We start from the raw sequence: 21,282 nt of genomic DNA, 5'->3' as shown, positions 1-21,282 counted from the left end.
CCTCCAGGATGCCAGCCCCCACTCTGCGATCCCCACCCCTGCCAAAAAGAAATTTCCATCTCTTTAGAGAGTTCCTCTTTGCCTCACCATGAAGAAAAAGCTATACTGTCCATGCAATATAGGTGGAGGAGGGGGGTGAAGGCCATCTATGCAGCCAATCGCCAATTGTTCAGTTACTGAGATTTCCGTCCTACTTCTTGTGTGACCCTGTCCCTGCTCCAGAAACTGTGACCTTGAGAACAATCTCTGCTCTGTCCCTCCCTCATGAATGCGTAAGTCATGGGTCTTGCTCATCGGCCTGGTCCCATAGGCTGCCGTGAGAGTGGCACGACTGAAGACTGAAAAGGAAGGCTGGGGTAGCTCTTGAAAGGCCCTGTGGGCCTTACAGAGGACTCTGAATTTTCTTCTAAGTGCAGTAGAAAGGCTGACCCATCACAACAGGTAACCGGTTCTCTTGCCACTCCTGTTTCTTTCCCTGGTCTCCTTCTTTCTTTGAAACGTACTAAATTCATTCCTACCCCAGGGTGTTTGTACTTTCTTTCTCTCTCGGGACAGCTCCCGGGTCCTAATACTGATGATGCCTTCTTATAATTCAAGTGACAGCTCAAAAGAGGCCTCTTCAGGCAGGTTTCCTCTGGTCCTGAAATCTGATGTGCTTCCTCACCCCCTCCTTTGCCCCACACCCTTCCTATCTCAGTGTCTCACTTGTCTTATGCGTCAACTTGCCTGGGCCATGGTGCCCAGATAGTTGGTCAAACATATTCTAGATGTTTCTATGAGAGTGTTTTGGGGTGAGATTAACATTTAAATCAGTGGACTTTGAATAAAGCGGCTGGCCCTCCATAATCTAAGTGGGCCTCACCCAAACAGTCGAAGGCCTGAATAGAGCAAAAAGATTGACTTGAACCTTCAGACGCATCAAAACATCATTTCTTCCCTAGGTCTCCAGCACACCAGTGAACTCTGCAAAGTTTGGAGTTGCCAGCCTCCATAATTGCATGAGACAATTTCTTTTTTTTTAATTTTGTTTTGAATTTTATTTTATTTATTTTTTTATACAGCAGGTTCTTATTAGTTATCTATTTTATACATATTAGTGTATATATGTCAATCCCAATCTCCCAATTCATCATCCCATCACCCCCACTCCCTCCCGCCACTTCCCCCTCTTCACACATCCCATTCGTTCTTTTTCTCTGGAGAACACTGACTACACAGATTTTGATATCAGGAGTTGTTCTAGAGGAGAGGAAACTTAAGGGTGAGTTTTCTGAGTGGGCTCCGGGCTTTCTGGAATTGGCTCTCTAATTAAATTCGGTTGAAAGACTAGTGACTATTTCTTTTTCCTATCTGTTGTTTTCTTTTTATGTTCCAAATAGGTTTTATTTTTTCTTGCTTATTCCTTGACTATACCTTACTTTGAAGGACAGCCCACAGATTTTTCTGATAGACTAGACACATAGTATGTAAGAGAAATCAAACTTGAATGTTATGTTTTGCCTGAGAAATCATAAGGTTGGAGTTTCTATCAAGGAAGAGGTTTCCAGGCAATCCTATTGAGTTAAGATAGTCTAGGATGGTAGCGTATCTGAAGCATGACACATGGAATGAAGAGATTATGGAAGGGTTATAAGGTTTTTTTTAGATATCAAGGCCTAGGACATAGGAGTAAATGGCTGAAATTAGGGTAAAACAGAGAACCTTGGGCCACAGGAACCATGTTTATCATGAATATAAATTAACTCCATCTTCTAATTTTCCTAAGTCTTACTAAGACTGTATCACTTCTCAGCTGCTTTTTCACACAAAGTTACTGTGACTCACGCACTTGCCTCACAAATATTCAAGTTCGTGCCTCTGCAAAATTACAGATACCTTCAGGACATCTCTCAAAGTTCTTCATCCAATACTGAACAACCACAGTGTTGCCTGTCACCAGTACCCATGTTCCTCTTGCCTGAAATACCCTTGCTATTCCTTCAAGCCACTTCTCCCATTAAGTCTTACTAAAAAACAAAAAAACAACACTCATTCCTTCTGTTATTGTTCTTACCACACTAGAATTTACTTAACTGCTTACTGGCCAAATAGTTGGAAAGGATAATCAGTTTAAGAAAAATTGCCCAAGTCCAAAGAGATTGTATTCATTTTAAAAATATCACATATGAGTCTGGCCTCTTGCAGTTTCTGTAGCTGGATCACTCAGAACTTATTCATCAACCTGTTGAACTGTTCTTTTTTCAGAAACATAGATACCACCCAAAAATGTTCTGATACCCTTGTTTTTAACTGTTGTGGCTTTTGCTGAATCAAGGCAGCTGAATTTGACACAAGTTCAATGTCGTTTCCTTCAAGAATCAACTCATCTTTCCGGGCTTGAGATACTGAACAAGCAACACCTGGCCTCATCTGAACCCTGCAGATGTATTTTTCACTCCCAAAATCTTGGATTTCTACAAGAGAACCATTTTCCTGAATAACAACATTGATGGGTAAATGAGCATACACAGAACTCATCTTGTAACTGAAGCCCAGGGTAACACCCTTGATCACGTTCTGTACATGACTACAGATAGTACGAACAGTCACCAGTTCCTTTCTTTTCTCCCATCATGTGTCAACCCGGAGCCTCTTCTTTTTCTTTCCAAGGAGACCGAGTTCTCCACTGATGTGATTGAAGTCCCTCTGCTGGGTGCCTCTGGGGCCCTTCACAATAAGTGTGCGTCCCTTCAGAGTAATGTCGACATTTTCTGGAATGTCGACAGTCTGATTGCTGAGAATGGTCTTCATTCTCACCTCGAAATAGATGTGGCAAAGAGTAGTGACTCTATTTCTAGAGGTACAGAGAATCCTCATAGTACACGGTGTGATGTGGCAAAAGAGATACAGAAAATATCACCACTGGATATGCTTAATCAAACACTTATAAGAAGCAAGGATCTGGGTGACCTTGTATATGATACCTTAAAACATTTTGTTAAATTAACAAGTATAATGAGATTGACTGGTGACTTCTAATGTCACTGGACAAAGAGGGGAAAGAAAAGGATGAGCTTTTACAGATTTGATTTTAACTGACGTGGAAGCTCTGTGTCTGCCTTGAAAGAAGAGATCCTTGGGACTTCCCAAGGATCCAGTGGTCCAGTGGTTAAGACTCCGTGCTTCCAGTGCAGGGGGCGTGGGTTCAATACCTGGTCGGGGAAGTAAGATCCTACATCTTATTTACCTGAATGGTTTATCATGAACTGGGTGTTCTTTGACCCAACAAGCCATAAAGCTGGGCATGCGCAGAAGCACTGCATCACCAAATGGAAGTGAAATGACGCCCAGGCAGACCCTGAAAGCACACATAATTTACATGAAGAAGTGGCTCAAATGTTCACGGTTCCCACTCCTGCTACAATACCCTCTCTCTCCACGCCTACGAGTATGGCCTTATGGAGAGTTGCCTATGATCAGAGCATATACAAAGGAAGGGAAGACTTGGGCCTGGTTTCCAGATGCTTCTGCACAGTATACAGGCACCACCCACAAGTGGGCAGCTGTAGCACCACGGCCCCTCTCTGGGACATCCCTGAAGGACATGGTGAAGGGAAATCCTCCCACTGAGCAGAACTTTGAGCAATGTATCTGGTTATTCATTTTGCTTGTGAGAAGTGGCCAGATGTGATTATATACCGATTCATGGGATGTGGCCAATGGTTTGGTTGTATGGTCAGGGACTTGGAAGGAATGCAAGTCTATAATTGATGACAGGGAAGTCTGGGGAAGAGATATGTGGATACACGTCCCTGGATGGGTGAAAAAGGTGAAGATATTTTCATCCCAAGTGAATACTCACCAAAGGATTTTTTTTTTTTAATAAGGCCGCACTGTGTGGCATGTGGGATCTTAGTTCTCTGACCAGGGATTGAACCCTCGCCCCCTGCAGTGGAAGAGTGGTGTCCTAACAACTGGACCTCCAGGGAAGTCCCTCAGCAAAGGATTTTAATAATCAAGTCAATAAGATGAACCATTCTGTGAATACCAGTCAGCCTTTTCCCCCAGTTGCCCCTGTAATCACCCAATGGGCAAAGTGACCATGGTGGCAGGAATGGAGGTTATGGGTGGGCTCAGCAACATGGGCTTCCACTCACCAAGACTACAGCCACTGCTGAGGGCCCAATCAGCCATCAGCCGGGACCAACACTGAACCCCCAATATAGCACCATTCCCTCGGGGTAATCAGCCAGCTACCTGGTGGCAGGTTGATTATATCAGGCCACTTCCATCATGGAAGGGGCAGTATTTTGTTCTTACTGGACTAGACACTTATTCTGGGTAGAGATTTGCCTTCCCTGCATGCAATTATTCTGCCAAAACTACCATCTGGACTTACAGAATGCTTTATCCACTGAAATGGTATTCTACACAGCTTCTGATCAAGGAACTCACTTTCCAGCAAGTGAAGTGCAGCAATGGATCTATGCTCATGAAATTCTCTGGTCTTACCATGTCCCCTACCTTCCTGAAGCAGCCGGCTTGTCAGAACAGTGAAATGGCCTTTAAAAATTTTGTTTTATTTTATCGAAGTATAGTTGATTTACAGTGTGTGTTAATTTCTGCTGTACAGCAAAATGATTCAGTTACACATATATGATATATGTGAGTTAATATTTGTATATATATGAGTTAATATTTGTAAAAGCACATAGAACTGTGTGCATGAGGCTGACACAGTTCTCAGTAAACATTATTATACATATAAAATAAGGCTTCTGCAACTTTCACTGTGTTTTAATTAATTAATTAATTAATTTATTTATTTTTGGCCACACTGCATGACTTGCAGGATCTTAGTTCCCTGACCAAGGATTGAACCCATGCCCTTGGCAGTGAAATCGCAGAGTCCTAACCACTGGACTGCCAAGGAATTCCCCACTGTGTTGTTTTAAATGTCCATGATAAGACAAGTATATCTAGTTGATTCATTCTAGCTTTTCTATAATGTTTGTTTGCATATATGTTTATTTCCCTACTGATGGCTATTAGGCTATTTTTGTATTTGTTGTTACAAACAATGTTGCAATAAGTACCTTTATACACATATCCTTAGGCACAGATAGGGGTGTCTAAAGGGAACCAAGAGGGGAATTATTATCTTTAGAATATATTTTAAAATTTATTTATTATTTATTTGGCTGTGCTGGGTCTTAGTTGCGGCACGTGGGATCTAGTTCCCCAACCAGGGATCGAACCCAGGCCCCCTGCATTGGGAGCGTGGAGTCTTAGCCACTGGACCACCAGGGAAGTCCCCAAGAGGGGAATTAACTACTGGATATTGGGTATGCACCATTTCAGCTTCACTCAATATCCCTAAATAGCTCTTTAGCGATGTATGATGGTTCCTTTTCTCCATATCCTCACCAACTCTCGGTATCAAAAACTCCAATTTTTGCAAATGATAGTTTGAAATGATATTTCATTGTTTAACTTACACTTACCTGTAACTAGTGAAATGTTTGTATCTTTTCCTATGTTTATTGGCCATTAGGGGTTCCTTTTTGGTTACCTGTATGTTTAATATTGCATCTTTATATGTATCATGTTTCTATTTTTTATTTATTTATTTATTTATTTATTTAATTTTTTTTTTGCGTTACGCGGACCTCTCACTGTTGTGGCCTCTCCCGTTGCGGAGCACAGGCTCCAGACGCGCAGGCTCAGCGGCCATGGCTCATGGGCCCAGCCGCTCCGCGGCATGTGGGATCCTCCCAAGCCGGGGCACGAACCCATGTCCCCTGCATCGGCAGGCGGACTCCCAACCACTGCGCCACCAGGGAAGCCCTATTTATTTTTTTATTAATTTGTAGGCAGCCTGGATATATTCTGGATATGGAATAAAAGTTGACTCTCAGGTTTCAGGCTTGGACAAGTGGGTGGATTGTGTGCTAATTTAAATGGATGGAAAAGGGTAGTAGAAAAGAAGTTTTAGGAGGAATATCAAGAGTTCACGTTCAGACAAATTTGAGATGCTTTTAAGCCATCCAAGAGAACAAGTCTGTGTTGCAGAGATACATTTGGGAGTTGTCAGGTTATAGACGGTATGTAAAGTGATAGCGGGGCACGTGGTTATCTCCTGACAGAATTTGGAGTGACATGACAAGAGCCCTACAGAATTACACATTTGGAGAAGGAGGATCCAGAAGGGGATACTGAGATGAAGGGCCAGTAAAATAGAGAAAAACTAAAATTGTGTGATATTATGGAAGCCAAGAGAGGAACGTGCTTTTTTTCTTCCAATTTTTGCCTACATGTGGTTTCATTGCAGGGATGTACCCTAACTGCTCTTCTATTTGGAATTTGGATTATTTCAGTGCTTTTTAAATTATAAATTACACTTTGATGGACATTCTTGTATTTATCTTTTTTCACCACTCTATTTCCTTTGGATATACACCTATATATATAGGTGGAAGGGTATGCTTATTTAAAGCTTTTAACTATAAATTGCAGGTCATCTTCTAGAAAGATTTCTTTCATTCTATTCTGACCAGAATGAGTTTGTTTGGTTTTTTTTTTCTCCATTCTGGTGGTGGTGGAAAAGTGGTGAGAACCAGATAATGCATACCAATATTTTTAATGGTTGCAAAGTGTGCCATTGTATTGATATTTGTAATTTATTTAACCAGTTATATTGCCTGTTTTGGGTATTATAATTAGTGTTGCAATTAATAGCTTTTTAAGCTAAATCTTTTTGCTCATTCTTTTTAAAAAAATTAATTAATTAATTAATTTTTGGCTGTGTTAGGTCTTCGTTGCGGTGCGCGGGCTTCTCATTGTGGTGGCTTCTCCTGTTGTGGAGCACGGCCTCTAGGCACGCCGGCTTCAGCAGTTGTGGCACTTGGGCTCAGTAGTCGTGGCGCACGGGTTTAGTTGTTCTGTGGCATGTGGGATCTTCCCAGACCAGGGCTCGAACCCATGTCCCCTGCATTGGCAGGTGGACTTTTAACCACTGCACCACCAGGGGAGTCCCATCAAATAAAATTCTTTAAAAAAATATTTATTCATTTATTTTTGGGTGCGTTGGGTCTTCGTTGCTGCGCGCGGGCTTTCTCTAGTTGCGGCGAGCAGGGGCCACTCCTCGCTGTGGTGCACGGGCTTTTCATTGCAGTGGCCTCTCTTGTTGTGGAGCACGAGCTCTAGGTGCACGGGCTTCAGTAGTTGTGGCACATGGGCTCAGTAGTTGTGGCTTGCGGGCTCTAGAGTGCAGGCTCAGTAGTTGTGGCACATAGGCTTAGATGCTCCGCAGCATGGGGGATCCTCCCAGACCAGGGCTCGAGCCCGTGTCCCCTGCATTGGCAGGCAGACTCTCAACCACTGTGCCACCAGGGAAGTTCAAATAAAATTCTTAAACAATACCATTTTTCACATCGCACTGGGGTTGAGGCCCCAAATCTGAAAAGCTTTTCTTTTTTTTTTTTGGCCGAGCCACGTTGCTTGCGGGAGCTTAGTTTCCCAACCAGGGATGGAATTTAGGCCAGGGCAGTGAAAGCGCCAAGTCCTAACCACTGGACCGCCAGGGAACTCCCCCAAACGCTTTTTATTCCAGCTATGTTATTTGATCTGCTATCTAAGAATCAACTTCCAACAGCATTGTGCCAGCGACCAAGTCTTCAGAGACATCGCCAGAGGGCAAAGAGGATTTTTGCAGCCAATGGCTTCAAACCACCGTTGGTCCAGTGTGGCCATGGGATCACTTGGAAAAGCCTGTCTCAGGTTTGTGAAAGTCGTCTCAAAACCAGCGGAATTTTTATTAGGCTCATTCACTCTGGAATCTATTTGGCATTTCCCGTTTTGCTGTGGCCTAACGGTTCACCAAAATACGTTCAGTTCTCCTTGAGACGAGTCTTGCAGATGCTTTTGATTTTTTTAAAAAAATAAATGACAAATGAACAGTCACCGCTGTATCCGCAAAAAGTAAACATTTGGATCAGCGTCCCTGCAGACATCCGATTCTTACACTAGCACCCGAGTCTTGGCGTGAGAAATGAGAGCGCTGACTCGTCGGGTGTTCAGGTCTCGAGGATAGTGGGGCTGAACCGCAGGGAGCAAAGGCCGGGGTTGACCCCACGTGGGGGCCACCCAATTCCTCCCGCAACGCCGCGCCAGCCGCCGCCCTCAGAGCAGCCCACCACGCGCCAGCACCTGGCGTGCGCCAGCACGGGACCAGCCACCCTCCTTGAAGGGGAAGGGGCGGGGCGGTGGCATGCGGCAGGGCCCGCCCCCTCAATCGCCCGGGGGCGGGCAGGTCTTCCGCCTTCCGAAGGGCTACTTCCGGATCCGGTGGTGGCCGCTGGGAGTAAACAGGGAGGCGGCGCTTGGGTGGCGGGAGGGCTAGCTTGCAGCCCGCGCGCGGCGGGCGATGCTGGGGGGTATCTTGGGGGCCCGAGAGCGCGAGGCGGAGGGCGACGCGGCAGGGGCTGTGCCTGCGCCACCTGCCATCGACTTCCCGGCCGAGGGCTCGGACCCCAAGTATGATGGTGAGGGACCCGGAATGCGGCGGCGGCGGCCCTCCCCGCCCCCGTCCACCTTCATTCCCGGGGCGGGCAGGTAGCTGCGAGGTTCGGCCCAGGACCTGGACAAATTCGTCTGGATCCGGGCTTGAACTGGGACCCAGCGGTGCCGTATGGGGGCGGCGGGCGGGCCGTCTGGGTTAGGTGAACTCGTGTTGAAACAGGTGTCTGCAGCTCGGTCGATCGTTTACATTTCTGTATTTCCTCTGTGGACTCGGGGCTGCGGATGTGCTGGACTGTTTTCCAGCATCTGAGCCCCGGGGTGTTGTCGGGCGATGAGCTTGAACTTTGTAAACTACTGGAATGGAACTCTGCAGACCCTATGCGCTGAACAGTTTGGGTTAAGAGTTTTAATTTGTGGCTTCTCTTGTCTTTTGCTTCACTAATCGCGTAGCTAAAGAGTTCTCATAGTGAGGCAGTATGGACATCATCCTCTTCGGTTAAAAAAAAAACGCCCGAGTTTTCTTGAGGCTTTTGGTTTCTAGGAGATAGGGCTAAGTCGGCAAAGTCAGTCAAGTTATTCATAAAGCGAGAGGTACTTACAGCATTGAGTCTAACCAGTTCAGAGTATCTAATGTTTTAATGAAAGTGCAATTGGCTCTTTAGCTGCAACCAGTTGTTTTGGCAAAAAGAAATTTTTTTTTTTAATTGAACATGAGCGTGATTTGGAGAACTTTTGCAGACTTGCAGTTGGTATCAGAAGGGAGGGAGGTTTCATGTGGACAGTCTACCCTGTAACATTTGTAGTTGGCTAAGCCCTTGCAGACATCAACATAAGGATTGGGAGTGAGCATTACAGCATATAATTATGAGCAGAACTAAGATTAAATAGGGGCCAAAATCGAGAGAGTCTGGTATGTAACGTCTGCTCAGTTTAGATATTGGACAACTAAAAATAGGGGAGTGGGGAAAGCATGTATTTAAAAAGTAAATATATTGATGGTGGTAGTATAGGTCTCGATATTCTGTAACCCAGTAGCAACAAATATCCCAAGTTCTCAGAATGTGGTCGTTTTTTTTTTTGCTTAGTGGATGAACACTTTAAAAAAATTGAATTATAGTTAATTTACAATGTTGTGTTAGTTTCGGGTGTATAGCAAAGTGGTTCAGTTATACATATGCATATATATTCTTTTTCAGTTTCTTTTCTATTATAGGTTATTACAAGATGTTGAGTATAGTTCCCTGTGCTATACAGTAGGTCCTTGTTGTTTACCTATTTTATATATAGTAGTGTGTATGGACTTGTAATTAATTAATTAATTATTTTTTTGGGTGCGTCGGGTCTTAGTTGCGGCATGTGGGATCTTCTTGTTGCGGCACGTGGGCTTCTCTCTAGTTGAGGCGTGTGGGTTTTTTCTCTCCAGTTGTAGCACACAGGCTCCAGGGTTCAGTGGGCTCTAGTTGAGGCGCGCGGGCTTAGTTACCCTGCGGCACGTGGGATCTTAGTTCCCTGTCCGAGGATCGAACCCACGTCCCTTGCATTGTAAGGTGGATTCTTTACCACTGGACCACCAGGGAAGTCCCTGTATGGCCACTTTTAAAATAAAATTGTGCCATAAAAAATGAATACATTGATTCAAGGAGGTTTTTACTATGTGGTAGTTCGAATAGAATGATTACAGAGAATACACGTTAAGTTGAAGGATGAAACAAATATTAACATGTTTTAGGGATTTAAAGGTGCAAGCCGAGTCGAAAACGTCTTAATTTATTCCTTAAATTCTTTGATTTTCATCCTTATTACTACCTACAATTCTTGATCTTAAAGAGAAACAACAACAGACTCTGAGGGTGATTTAAGTAGGCCCTTAGCACAGGACAGTTGTAAGCTAACTACTTTTTAATGGGCAAACTGATTTTTTCCACGTGTCATATTATAGCAGCTCAATGATGCATAAAGCATTATGTCATAGAAGTCCCAGCGGTAAACAGGCAAGTCTGTCTGTTCTGTAACATTGTGATAAGGTTTTCTGCAAACCGAAGATTATTCTTGAAGGGAGTGATCGTTGATAAGCTTCTAAAAATTTCCTCCTCATTTGGTTACTAATAATACTGCTGCATTTACGTATTGCCTTTTCTTCCAAAGAAGCCCAGAGTGTCCAGACATACTTTATCTTTTTATATGAAAAGTTAGGTCTGTGAGAAATGTAGTTTCATTTCTAGACTTCAAACAGTAGGTAGATGATTTCTCGACCGTGGTCTGTATTGATGTGAGGAGGTCAGTCTGCCCGCCAATGGTAGTAGTGTCAGAAGAATTGCCACCTAGATGTAAGTAACACCTGTGTTCTTTAGCAACTCATCCTGTAGGGAGTCTCCTGGAGCCAACATCAGCCTTTGATCAGAGTTTCTGCATGTTTTTTTTTTTCCTGTGGAACAGCACAGTGTTAGAAGGAGGGCCGACAGTAAGCCCATTGTCAGACTCATTCATTTTCCTTCTTTCATCTGACACAAATGTTTTTACCTCAGATTAATTCTACAGGTTCTTTAATTTAATAATGGACCATTTGGATCATACTTTCCTCAGGAGGTTGAATCAGTTCATCCCTTTCCTGTTTGTTTTACTCCCCTGCTTCTTGGCAGAATTCTAGAACTCTAATGCACATCGGGTTTAGATACCATTTCCTACTCTTTAAGAAGAGAACTTGACCTCACCTTTCCTTTTAGCCACTTAACCTCTTCCTTTTCTCTTGACCAGAACTGTGAAATGGGAAGCTTTTAGCCTCAGCCTTCATTTCCTTTCAGTTTTACTCCTTCCTGCATTTGGGTGTCTGTCCATTGGTCTTTTTAAAGTTGTCATTTTCATGATTTATTAGGTTCAGTTGACTCCACTGAGCAACCATTCTTTTTTGTTTTTTATTAAAAAGTAGATTTTCTCATTGTAGAAAATAGGAGAGTATAAAAATAGGAAAGTGTAGGGCTTCCCTGGTGGCGCAGTGGTTGAGAGTCCGCCTGCCGATGCAGGGGACACGGGTTCGTGCCCCGGCCCGGGAAGATCCCATGTGCCGCGGAGAGGCTGGGCCCGTGAGCCATGGCCGCTGAGCCTGTGTGTCCGGAGCCTGTGCTCCGCAACGGGAGAGGCCACAACAGTGAGAGGCCCGCGTACCGCAAAAAAAAAAAAAAAAGGAAAGTGTAGAAGCAGAAAACCCTCCCAAAAAAATCTCAGCACTGTTGACAATTCAGTACTTAAAATTTTCTTTCACATTACAGAGTATGTTAAAAATGTGGAAAAGCATGAAGAAGAAAATTAGAAAAACCATAATCTCATCGCCCAGAGATTACTGTTTGTCATTTAAATATACAAACATTACATTTTGACTTAGCTAGAGACAATTTTTTGGGTGAATTTTGCATTTAAAACTGTTTGTCAAAGAAAGGTATTCTGAATGGATTCAAGATTTCTGTCTGATTTCGTCGTCCAGATAAGATAAAAATTTAGAGAAGTCATGTGCAAAATTTAAAGGCATAAAGGAAGAAGAGGGGGAAAGTGTATATATATTCACATCTCTGAGGAGAACTCACTGCTAATAATTTGGTGTATTCATTTGCAAATATTTCCTGAGAGTTGCTGTATGCCAGGTAGATGCCTAGATATGAAGGATCAAACAGGCAGACTATAAAACAGCTGCTCACTGTAATTTCACTCTTTTTGTAGCCTCTTTCATTGAAAACACAGGGGGCAGAGATTTCTGTCTGTTTTGATGTTTCCATTCTTTTTTTGTGTGTGTACATTTATATAGATATAGAATAAATATATTTTAAAATCGTGATCGTAAAAATTTTATGTTGCTTTTTATTTTTTATTTTTATTTTTTGGCCATGCCTTGCGGCTTGTGGGATCTTAGTTCCCCAACCAGGGGTTGAACCCAGGCCCCGGTAGTGAAAGCTCAGAGTCCTAACCACTGGACCACCAGGGAATTACCTTATGTTGCTTTTTAAATGTGAACTTTTATTAGCATTTTCTTGTGACAAATTAGTCTTTAAGAACGTTATTTTAAGACCATCACATTCTGTACTATCATTTATTTAGTCTTCGCTGTATTGGTGGAAAACAGATTTATCTTTTTTTTTACCATTAGAAATAATGATGGGTTTGACATGTGTATACATAAATCTTTGTTAATATCTGATTATTTCTTTAGAATAGACCCACAGAAGTAGGATTTGTTGGGTCAAAGAAAAATATTAAAAACAGTTTTGATATGTTTTGCTAAAATGATAACCAGAAAAGTTGCATTGGTTTGTATGAAACTATCTCTCTCAGCTTCATTAGTGTTACTGTCTATGGCCTGCTTCTTTGACTCGATACAGGATTATTTATGATTATCTTTCTATACACCATCATTTATAACAGCTACATAGTATTCTATTATATGTGTATAACTTGTTTAACAAATTTTTAATACTTTGTTATCCTGAACACCTTGTACATATATATTTGTTATGCTTTGTTTAATTATTTCCTTGGTTTACGTTTCCAAAAGTAAAGTTTTGCACACGTGAAATTCTACAGTGTATTGTCAAAGGTTGCAAACACCCCCTTGTGTTTTAAAGTATCTAGTTTTCTGTGCCCTTAACAATACCAAGGATTCCAGGCTTTAAATAGTTACCAGTCTGATGGCAAACTCTTGTACTGTGGTTATTTTACTATGTATGTCATTACCCACTAGTTTTGTTAAGCCTATTTGAATTTTAATTGTGCTTCATTTTCTTACTAGCTTGTAAGAGTGCTATATAAATTTTATTCCCTTTTTCTTGTCATGTACAGTAAAGGTATCTGTACTGTATCTGATTTTGTGATTCATATTTTAACTTTAAGATGTCTTTACATAGAGAAGTTTTTACATGGCCACATTTTCCATTCTTTTTCTTTCTCATATTCAGGCAATAAGTATATATTTAAAATGAATAGCACATCTCCATTCATGCAGGTCTTTTTGGGGCCACCTACAGGTCGGAGAGGTGAATTGGTGAATGAAGTCTCGATTTCAAAACCTCTCTTCCAGGACCTTTTAGTAGTTGATAGAGAAGCGTGGAATAAAATGTTTGGACTGGGGCTGATTTGAGAAGGTGTAGGATACCTGGGCTCTGTCTCCACAGGGCATTTCCAGCTGGGTCAGCGGCTCCTGAGTTTGAGCTCATCTTTCCTCCAACAGCCCCTCTTACCAGTTTTCACTCTTGTTAACCTCTCCTTCCTCTCATTCCTAGTGTTTCAAATCCTGACCCGTCCATTTCTTTCTTGGTATCTCTGGGACCTGTCCTTTCCTCCACGTTTCTGTCACTTACCTGCTTTATAGGCTCACCCTGACTTCTTGTTGACTCTTTTTTTAAAAAATTTATTTTATTTTATTTTTTAAATTCATTTTTGGCTGTGTTGGGTCTTCATTGCTGCGCGCAGGCTTTCTCTAGTTGGCGGCGAGCGGGGGCTACTCTTCGTTGCCGTGCGCGGGCTTCTCATTGCTGTGGCTTCCCTTGTTGCGGAGCACGGGCTCTAGGTGCGCGGGCTCTAGAGCACAGGCTCAGTAGTTGTGGCGTGTGGGCTCAGTAGTTGTGGCTCACGGGCTCCAGAGCGCAGGCTCAGTAGTTGTGGCGCACGGACTTAGTTGCTCCGCGGCGTGTGGGATCTTCCCGGACCGGGGATCAAACCTGTGTGCTCTGCATTGGCAGGCTGATTCTTAACCACTGTGCCACCAGGGAAGCCCCTTCTTGTTGACTCTTGCATGTCTCCTTCCAGGCTACCTATCACGGGTCCAGAACAGTTTCCTCAAACATGTTTCCTGCATTGTGTTTTTGGCCTGTTAAATAACGTATTAAACAGTGCGTGAGAACTTAATGACTGTCAGCTTTAAGTGCCAACTCAGCTGTCCGCTTGGTCTTGTTCAGTGGAAAGACGATGGACTTGGGAGTCAGTCTGATCTGCTGCTAACTTGTTCCTTAACCTCTCAATGAGATCAGTGTCTGCATCTGTAAAATGGGAATAGTAACATAGGGCGTTTTGGGAGGATTCGATGAGATTGTGCATATAAAACACCTGGTCCATAGTGTGTAGCTCAGAGTAAAGATTCCGTTCTTCCTCCCTTTCCCTTTCTTTGCTGCCAAACTTCTTTCTCTCTGCTTCTCGAAGGAAGGAAGCCATCCTGTTCCTGCTTGCTTGCTTGTTTGCTGGAATATTTATTTGTTTCTACCTTTGTACACATCATCCCTAACCAGCACTTCCTCCCTTCCCGAACTGGCATCTCTCTGCTAGTTCTTCCAGAATTCAACTCAAAACTCAATTCCAGAATGTCTGTCTTGATTAACCCCACTCACCGTAACTACTGTTTTGCTTTTTATTTCCTTGAATTTAAATAGTGTTTTCCTAATTAGAATATGCTGTTTTGTCATTACGAGCTATGTTTACCATTTCTTAAATTTTTTTTCCTTTTTTAATTTGCAGAATCTGATGTTCCCGCAGAACTCCAGGTGCTGAAAGGACCCCTACAGCAGCCAACCTTCCCTTTTGCAGTTGCAAACCAGCTGTTGCTGGTTTCTCTGCTGGAACACTTGAGCCATGTGCACGAACCAAACCTGCTTCATTCAAGACAGGTGTTTAAATGTTAGTAAGAATAAATTAACCTTGCTAAATAAAACTTGTAAAATTACTCTGTTGTTTAACGCTGTCAGAGAAGCCGCTGGTGTATAAAAATTTGAAATAAGCCTTAGTAGTACATCCTGTAAATTTATTTTATGTTTTCCTTTGGGTAATTCCTTATGAATATCATCCCTGGGGACCCTGCAAAAGATTAATCACCACAAAATTGTGTGTATTTAAAAGGTAGTTCTTTTTGATTTATAAGTGATAATTCATGCAATTTTCGAAGATCTGTCACGGTTTAGTTGGTGAACAGGTACATGAAAATCCCAGGTATTGATTCGGAACTTGTTTTTGCCCAGAGCCCTGAACGGTTGTGTTTTGTGTCGTTGAAGGAAACTGTTTCCCTCTACACATTGAATACTTCCGACACCAAATGTGTGGGGCTTTCCTCCCACCCGGACCAGTTCTTCTGACACCAGCTGGGTGTCTTACAATTCACTTCCGACACTGTCTCCCTGGAGTTGGTGTCAGATCTGGCAGGTTAAGGGCTCAGTCCTACAAGCCTGTCCTCATTTCAGATGCCAGTCGAAAGTAGGAGGTCCCTAGGTTCTCAGGTTACCCACACTTGTGTCTGACTTGGCTCCAAATTGGGGGTTCCCAGTGCCCCTCCTCAGGTTTGATAATTTGCTATAACAGCTCACAGTATTCAGGCAGACACTTACTTTTTAAAAAAAATAAATTTATTTATTTATTTTGGCTGTGTTGGGTCTTCGTTGCTGCGCGTCGGCCTTCTCTAGTTGTGGCGAGCCGGGGCTACTCTTCATTGCGGTGTGCGGGCTTCTCATTATGGTGGCTTCTCTTGTTGTGGAGCACAGGCTGTAGGCATGCGGGCTTCAGTAGTTGCGGCTTGCGGGCTCTAGAGCGCAGGCTCGGTAGCTGTGGTGCACGGGCTTAGTTGCTCCGCGACATGTGGGATCTTCCCGGACCAGGGTTCGAACCCGTGTCCCCCGCATTGGCAGGCGGATTCTCAACCACTGCGCCACCAGGGAAGCCCGAGACACTTACTTATGCTTACCAGTTTATTATAATAAAGGATACAGAGGCACACAGGGTGAGGTCCTGAGGGTCCCCACAGAGTTTGGGTTCCCCACCCTCCTGGCAGGTGGCTGTGTTCACCCACCCTGTACTTTAGGGACTTTTTATTGAGGCTTCATCACGTTGCTATGCTTGATTATCAACTCAGTCTCCAGCCCTTCTCCCCTCCCGGAAGATGGGGGTGTGAAGTGGAAAGTTCTCAGCTTCTAATCAAGGCTTGGTCTTCCTGGGGACCAGCCCCCATCCTGAAGTGACCTAGGGGCTCCAGCCACCAGTCATCTCATTAGCATACAAAAAGACTCATCACTGGAGACTCCAAGGCTCTGAGAAGCTCTTGTGTCAGGAACTGAGGTCAGAGACCAAATATTATGACAAAAGATGCTCCTAATACCCCTATCACTCAGAAGATTATAAGAGTTTTATAACTGTGGAGCTGTGTGTCAGTAGCCCAAGACAACGATCAAAATAATCACAGTGGTTGAAAATGTTTATTCCTGCCATAGGTTACTTGTCTGAGGACCAAGCACAGAAATGAGTAGAATCACAGATTATGGCATTTCTGGTTCAGCTTCATAGATTGAACTCTTGAGGAGCCCACACCACAGATTCTAAGTGTCTTTTCTCCCAAAAGTCTTCCCAAGTCTTGTTTGGTGTTAGAAAGCCTTAAATTTACAGATACTTTTATGTGATCTTAGAAGAACATAATGTTTTTAGTTAAAGGTAATTATTTTGATAAGCTTCATGGGACATAAGAAATGGTAAAAAATGTTATTTGTCCAGTATATACTTATTTTCTTGAATATGTGTTGGGGGGGGTGGGTCGTACAAAAGGGGGTGTTCTGTAGGTTCCAAACCCGGGGATTATTTTCTGGTATAGAGAAGATTATAATGCTTTTTTTTTTTTTATAAATTTATTTATTTATTTTTGGCTGCGTTGTGTCTTTGTTGCTGCACGTGGGCTTTCTCTAGTTGCGGCGAGTAGGGTCTACTCTTCGTTGCGGTGCGCGGGCTTCTCACTGCACTGGCTTCTCTTGTTGCAGAGCACAAGCTCTAGGCTTCAGTAGCTGCGGCTCACGGGCTTAGTTGCTCCGTGGCACGTGGGATCTTCCTGGACCAGGGATTGAACCCATGTCCCCTGCATTGGCAGGCGGATTCTTAACCACTGCGCCACCAGGGAAGTCCTATAATGCTTTTAATATAGTACTCTCACTCCTGATTAAAGCAAAGCTGTGAATCTTGCTGGGTTTAAGATGTTTTAAAATTCCTTATATACAGCCCTTTTAAAGCCTGAACTTTAATACAAAGTTGATTATTTTTTAAAGAGAAATGAGAGTGTTAATATCATTATTACCTTTTACTTACTGTTTCCCTCTTCTGACTGAATTTTGGTTTCCTTTCTTCCTTCGTGTCATGGTGTTCAAAATAAAGGATATTTAAGTAAATGTTTTTGATGTGGTTTAGTTAGTTGACAATCTAAATGGAGAGTTTTTCACATAGAATTTTCTCTATAGTACCTGTATTCCTTGAACAAGTAAAAACCAAGCACTTCTGTAGAAACTTCTTTTTCTGAGCAGCCTCGTCTTGTGACTCGAGACTTGACTTCCCCCCGGGTATTTGGTCTGTACACACATCTCAGATGTGCTCTTTGTGTGTTGGTTAAGGATATTCCATAATTGAAAACAACAGTTCGTATTCACTTTTGTTGTCAGTTCTAATCATTTGTTTCCACTCCTGCCTTTTAAATTTTTATTTATTTATATGTTCTACCCCTCCCCCTCCCTTTTTTTTTTTCTTGCCTTTTTTAAAAACAGAACTTAGTACTTTACTGACTGACCAAGCACGGTAAGCAAATGACTGTAGAATGTAGAGTGTCAGGTAAGAAATAACAGATGAGCCCCTGATCAACGAGTGTAACCAATCATTCCGTCTCTTAAGAGAATCAGTCCCCAAGCTGTAATGTGTGCGTAAACATAACTTTTTTCTTATAGAGGCTATTATTATGACTCTTTATTTTCTGTGTTTTCTTGAAAATTGCCATCTCATTGATGGCCTTTCTAATAATTGTCTTCTATATTTTCTTATAGTACTTTGTCAGACCTTTATCAAAATGGGGCTGCTGTCATCCTTCGCGTGTAGTGGTGAGTTTAGCTCCTTGCGGCTACATCACAGCAGAGCTATTATGCACTTAATGAGGTCAGCTAAGGAGAGAGTTCGTCAGGTAAGCACTAAGAAATGTACTTGGAGTGTGATAAAAACATTTTCATTTCAAGAGAACTGCATTTTAAAGCATTCTGAAATCCTGATTATAACATAGGTTTATTCAACGTTATAACATCTGTTTATTCAACAGATGTTTATCGAATGGCTGCTATGTGTTAGGCTCTCTTGTAGGAGCTGGGGTCCAGGCAGTGAGCAAAATAAAAGTCCCTGCCCTGGGGCGGGGGTGGTGGTGGGATGAATTGGGAGATTGGGATTGACATATCTACACTAATAGGTATAAAATAGATAACTAATAAGAACCTGCTGTATTTAAAAAAAAAAGTCCCTGCCCTCAGGGAGCCGATGTTCTGACAAGCGGGCAGTAAACAGGAGAAAAAGAAAAATACATGGGGTGTTAGGTGGTGGTAAGTGTTAAGGAGAAACATAAAGCAGTGAAGGGCATTAGAAAATGTTGGGAGGGGCCGTGTAGCGTGGCAGGTAGGACCTCGCTGAGACAGGAGCAAGGAGCTGAGGTTGAGGAATGAATCACGCGGAGGGAAAGCATTCCAGGCAGAGGAGCAGCTGTGTGCTGGCCTGTTTGTGAGGCTGACAGGCAGCCAGTGGCAGAGGTGGAGTAAGCAAGGGGGTAGAGGCAGGGCCGAGGGGCAGATGGAGATGGATCTGGAGACGTTTTAATGTCTTTGGTTTTCACTCAGTAAAATGAGAAGTGTTGCAGGGTTCTGAGCATGGGAGTGACATAATCTGACTTTAACAGGTTCTCCCCAGCTGCTGTGTTGAGAATACACAGAGGAGGGGACTGAGGGCAGAAGCAGGGAGACACGTGCAGTCATATAGGCACAAGGTGCTGGGGGCTTGGAACGGTGACACGGGAGCAGTGGTCAGTTTCTGCTTTTATGTGAAGGGGAAGCTGGCGTTGTTTGCCGGTGGCGCTCCTTGGTGAATCTCAGCTTTGTCCTTGGATGGCAAGAATATAGCTTTTTCACGGGTGATCTTTTAGTTAAGAGAAAAATGTCTTCAATTGCAAACTCTTAAGTAATATTGAAAAAGCCATTGGGTGGGTGTGGTTTTTTTTTAAATATTAGTTTGAGCATTTATACTAATCTAACATTGGATTTTGATAGATTCCTTATTCCATGAAATTTTCAAAATGTTTTTTAAAATTAACTTTTTGATTTTAGGGTCCTTGTGAGGATAATTCTCATATCCAGAAGATAAGGTATGTGTTGAATACTTTTTTGACTATGCAAGGAGTAAACTGATCCAAAAGAAATCGGGATTAAGAATTCATCCTGAATTAATCAGAAATTACTAGTGGGATTAAAAATAACGTAGTTAGGGTAGTTTATGAAAATTAAAAACATTGTAAGATTAAAAACTTTTTAAGATTTGCTAAAAATTTTGTAAGATTTCTCATTCTCTCTTTGACTACCCTTCCCCCGCAATTCCATGTGGATTCCATAAGCCCCACTCTTAATTCAGAGCACTGACATCCAGTCCCTGTCAGGGGAACACCACTGAATTTCGGCTGTATGTAGGAAATGCTCGTTTAAAATCTGTAACTGGTCTGAATCATTAAGAAATTTAAGTAAACTTATCACTGAGCTTAGCTACTTAACTCCTGCCTGTTAGTCGTCCTTAGGATTCCTGTTAAAACAATAATAATAAATAATAATATTAACTTAATAATTATTAAAACAATAATTTCTAATTGGAATACTGATTACTGGCAAAATACTTAAAATTAATGATCCCCTTGATACCTCTATTACGCTATTGATTCGCTTGTTATCAAATGTTTTCTTCATAGAGAATGAAAACTTTCATTTTAGCTCATCCTTTCCAAATTATCACAGTTTAGTGATAAACGAGGTTTGCCAGGCTAGTAATACAGTGAACATGGTCTGTCTTAGAACATTTTGGTTCTCTCATGCTTGGGGATTGATTGATTGATTGTGTTTAACTTTCAGATCAAGGGAAGTAGGCTTTGAAGCACAAACTTCACGTTACTTGAATGAATTTGAAGAGCTTGCCATCTTAGGAAAAGGTGGATATGGAAGAGTATACAAGGTGGTTTTCCACATATTTGTTTTGACCCCCTACTCTAAACAATGTATTTGCAGAAGTTGTTTTCATTGTTATTATTTAACGTGCTCAAAGGAAAATTCCTAGAAATCACGTATGTTTACTTTTTATTTAGATTTGTCATTTACAGGGACGTGGGCAGGTTTTAATGTCTTCCTAACCACGTTGGTGATTTAGTGGATTCTGGAAACTTGGAGGTTTTGTTCTGTAGCTAATTTCTATTAAAAAATGTATTACTTGAAAAAGTTTTGCTGCTGTGTTTTGCACATAGCCCTTTTGCTAACATTCCCATTCTTCAGACCTAGAGATTCTAGGAGTTGGACTCTCAGTACAGTTGGAAAAACTATTAGTCTAGTTGACTACGGCTGACTTCTCTGAACATAGTAAAGGGGATGCATAAAGCGTGGAGTCCAAACCACTGAACCGCCAGGGAATTCCCCAGGATGTGTGTCTTTAGCTTAATTTTATCTCTTGGGCTACTTTGGATTATCTAAGGTCAGGTTAAAAGAACTTTCTTTATTCAGTTGGATTTAATGGTATAATATACGTTGTCTTTTCCTCTACTTTTAGGTCAGGAATAAATTAGATGGTCAGTACTATGCAATTAAAAAAATCCTGATTAAGGGTGCAACTAAAACAGATTGCATGAAGGTATGATTTAAAACATTTACTTACTTTGAATAATTGAGTATTTAGGTCCTTCTGAAAGAGTTTGTGTGTGTGTGTGTTTGTGTATTTGGGAAATACTTGGTGATA

At 42.3% G+C, this 21,282-nt stretch overlaps 1 protein-coding gene and 1 pseudogene across 7 annotated transcripts in view; one reads left to right on the top strand and one right to left on the bottom strand.

The window, feature by feature from the left end:
• Positions 1 to 2,194: 2,194 nt before the first annotated feature.
• Positions 2,195 to 2,813, bottom strand: LOC101273004 (60S ribosomal protein L9-like; annotated as a pseudogene).
• Positions 2,814 to 8,323: 5,510 nt separating this feature from the next.
• The window catches only part of EIF2AK1 (eukaryotic translation initiation factor 2 alpha kinase 1), a 30,734-nt gene continuing 17,775 nt past the window's right edge, over positions 8,324 to 21,282 (top strand). For 3 of the 7 annotated variants that reach the window (XR_004482891.2, XM_049699474.1, XM_049699473.1), the window contains exons 1-6: positions 8,324 to 8,522; positions 14,992 to 15,150; positions 18,309 to 18,442; positions 19,623 to 19,660; positions 20,412 to 20,511; positions 21,097 to 21,177. Coding sequence is in view for 6 of the 7 variants with exons in the window: in XM_049699474.1 (XP_049555431.1) it covers positions 8,405 to 8,522; positions 14,992 to 15,150; positions 18,309 to 18,442; positions 19,623 to 19,660; positions 20,412 to 20,511; positions 21,097 to 21,177 (630 nt within the window). In the remaining variant the exon portion in view is untranslated. The remainder of the gene's footprint in view (positions 8,523 to 14,991; positions 15,151 to 18,308; positions 18,443 to 19,622; positions 19,661 to 20,411; positions 20,512 to 21,096; positions 21,178 to 21,282) is intronic. The other 4 variants (XM_033426845.2, XM_033426844.2, XM_012532619.3 and 1 more) reach the window with 2 other exon arrangements.

The sequence above is a fragment of the Orcinus orca genome, chromosome 16 (assembly GCF_937001465.1).
Source record: "Orcinus orca chromosome 16, mOrcOrc1.1, whole genome shotgun sequence".
Taxonomy (NCBI): domain Eukaryota; kingdom Metazoa; phylum Chordata; class Mammalia; order Artiodactyla; family Delphinidae; genus Orcinus; species Orcinus orca.
This window is presented reverse-complemented; position numbering and strand designations above follow the sequence as displayed.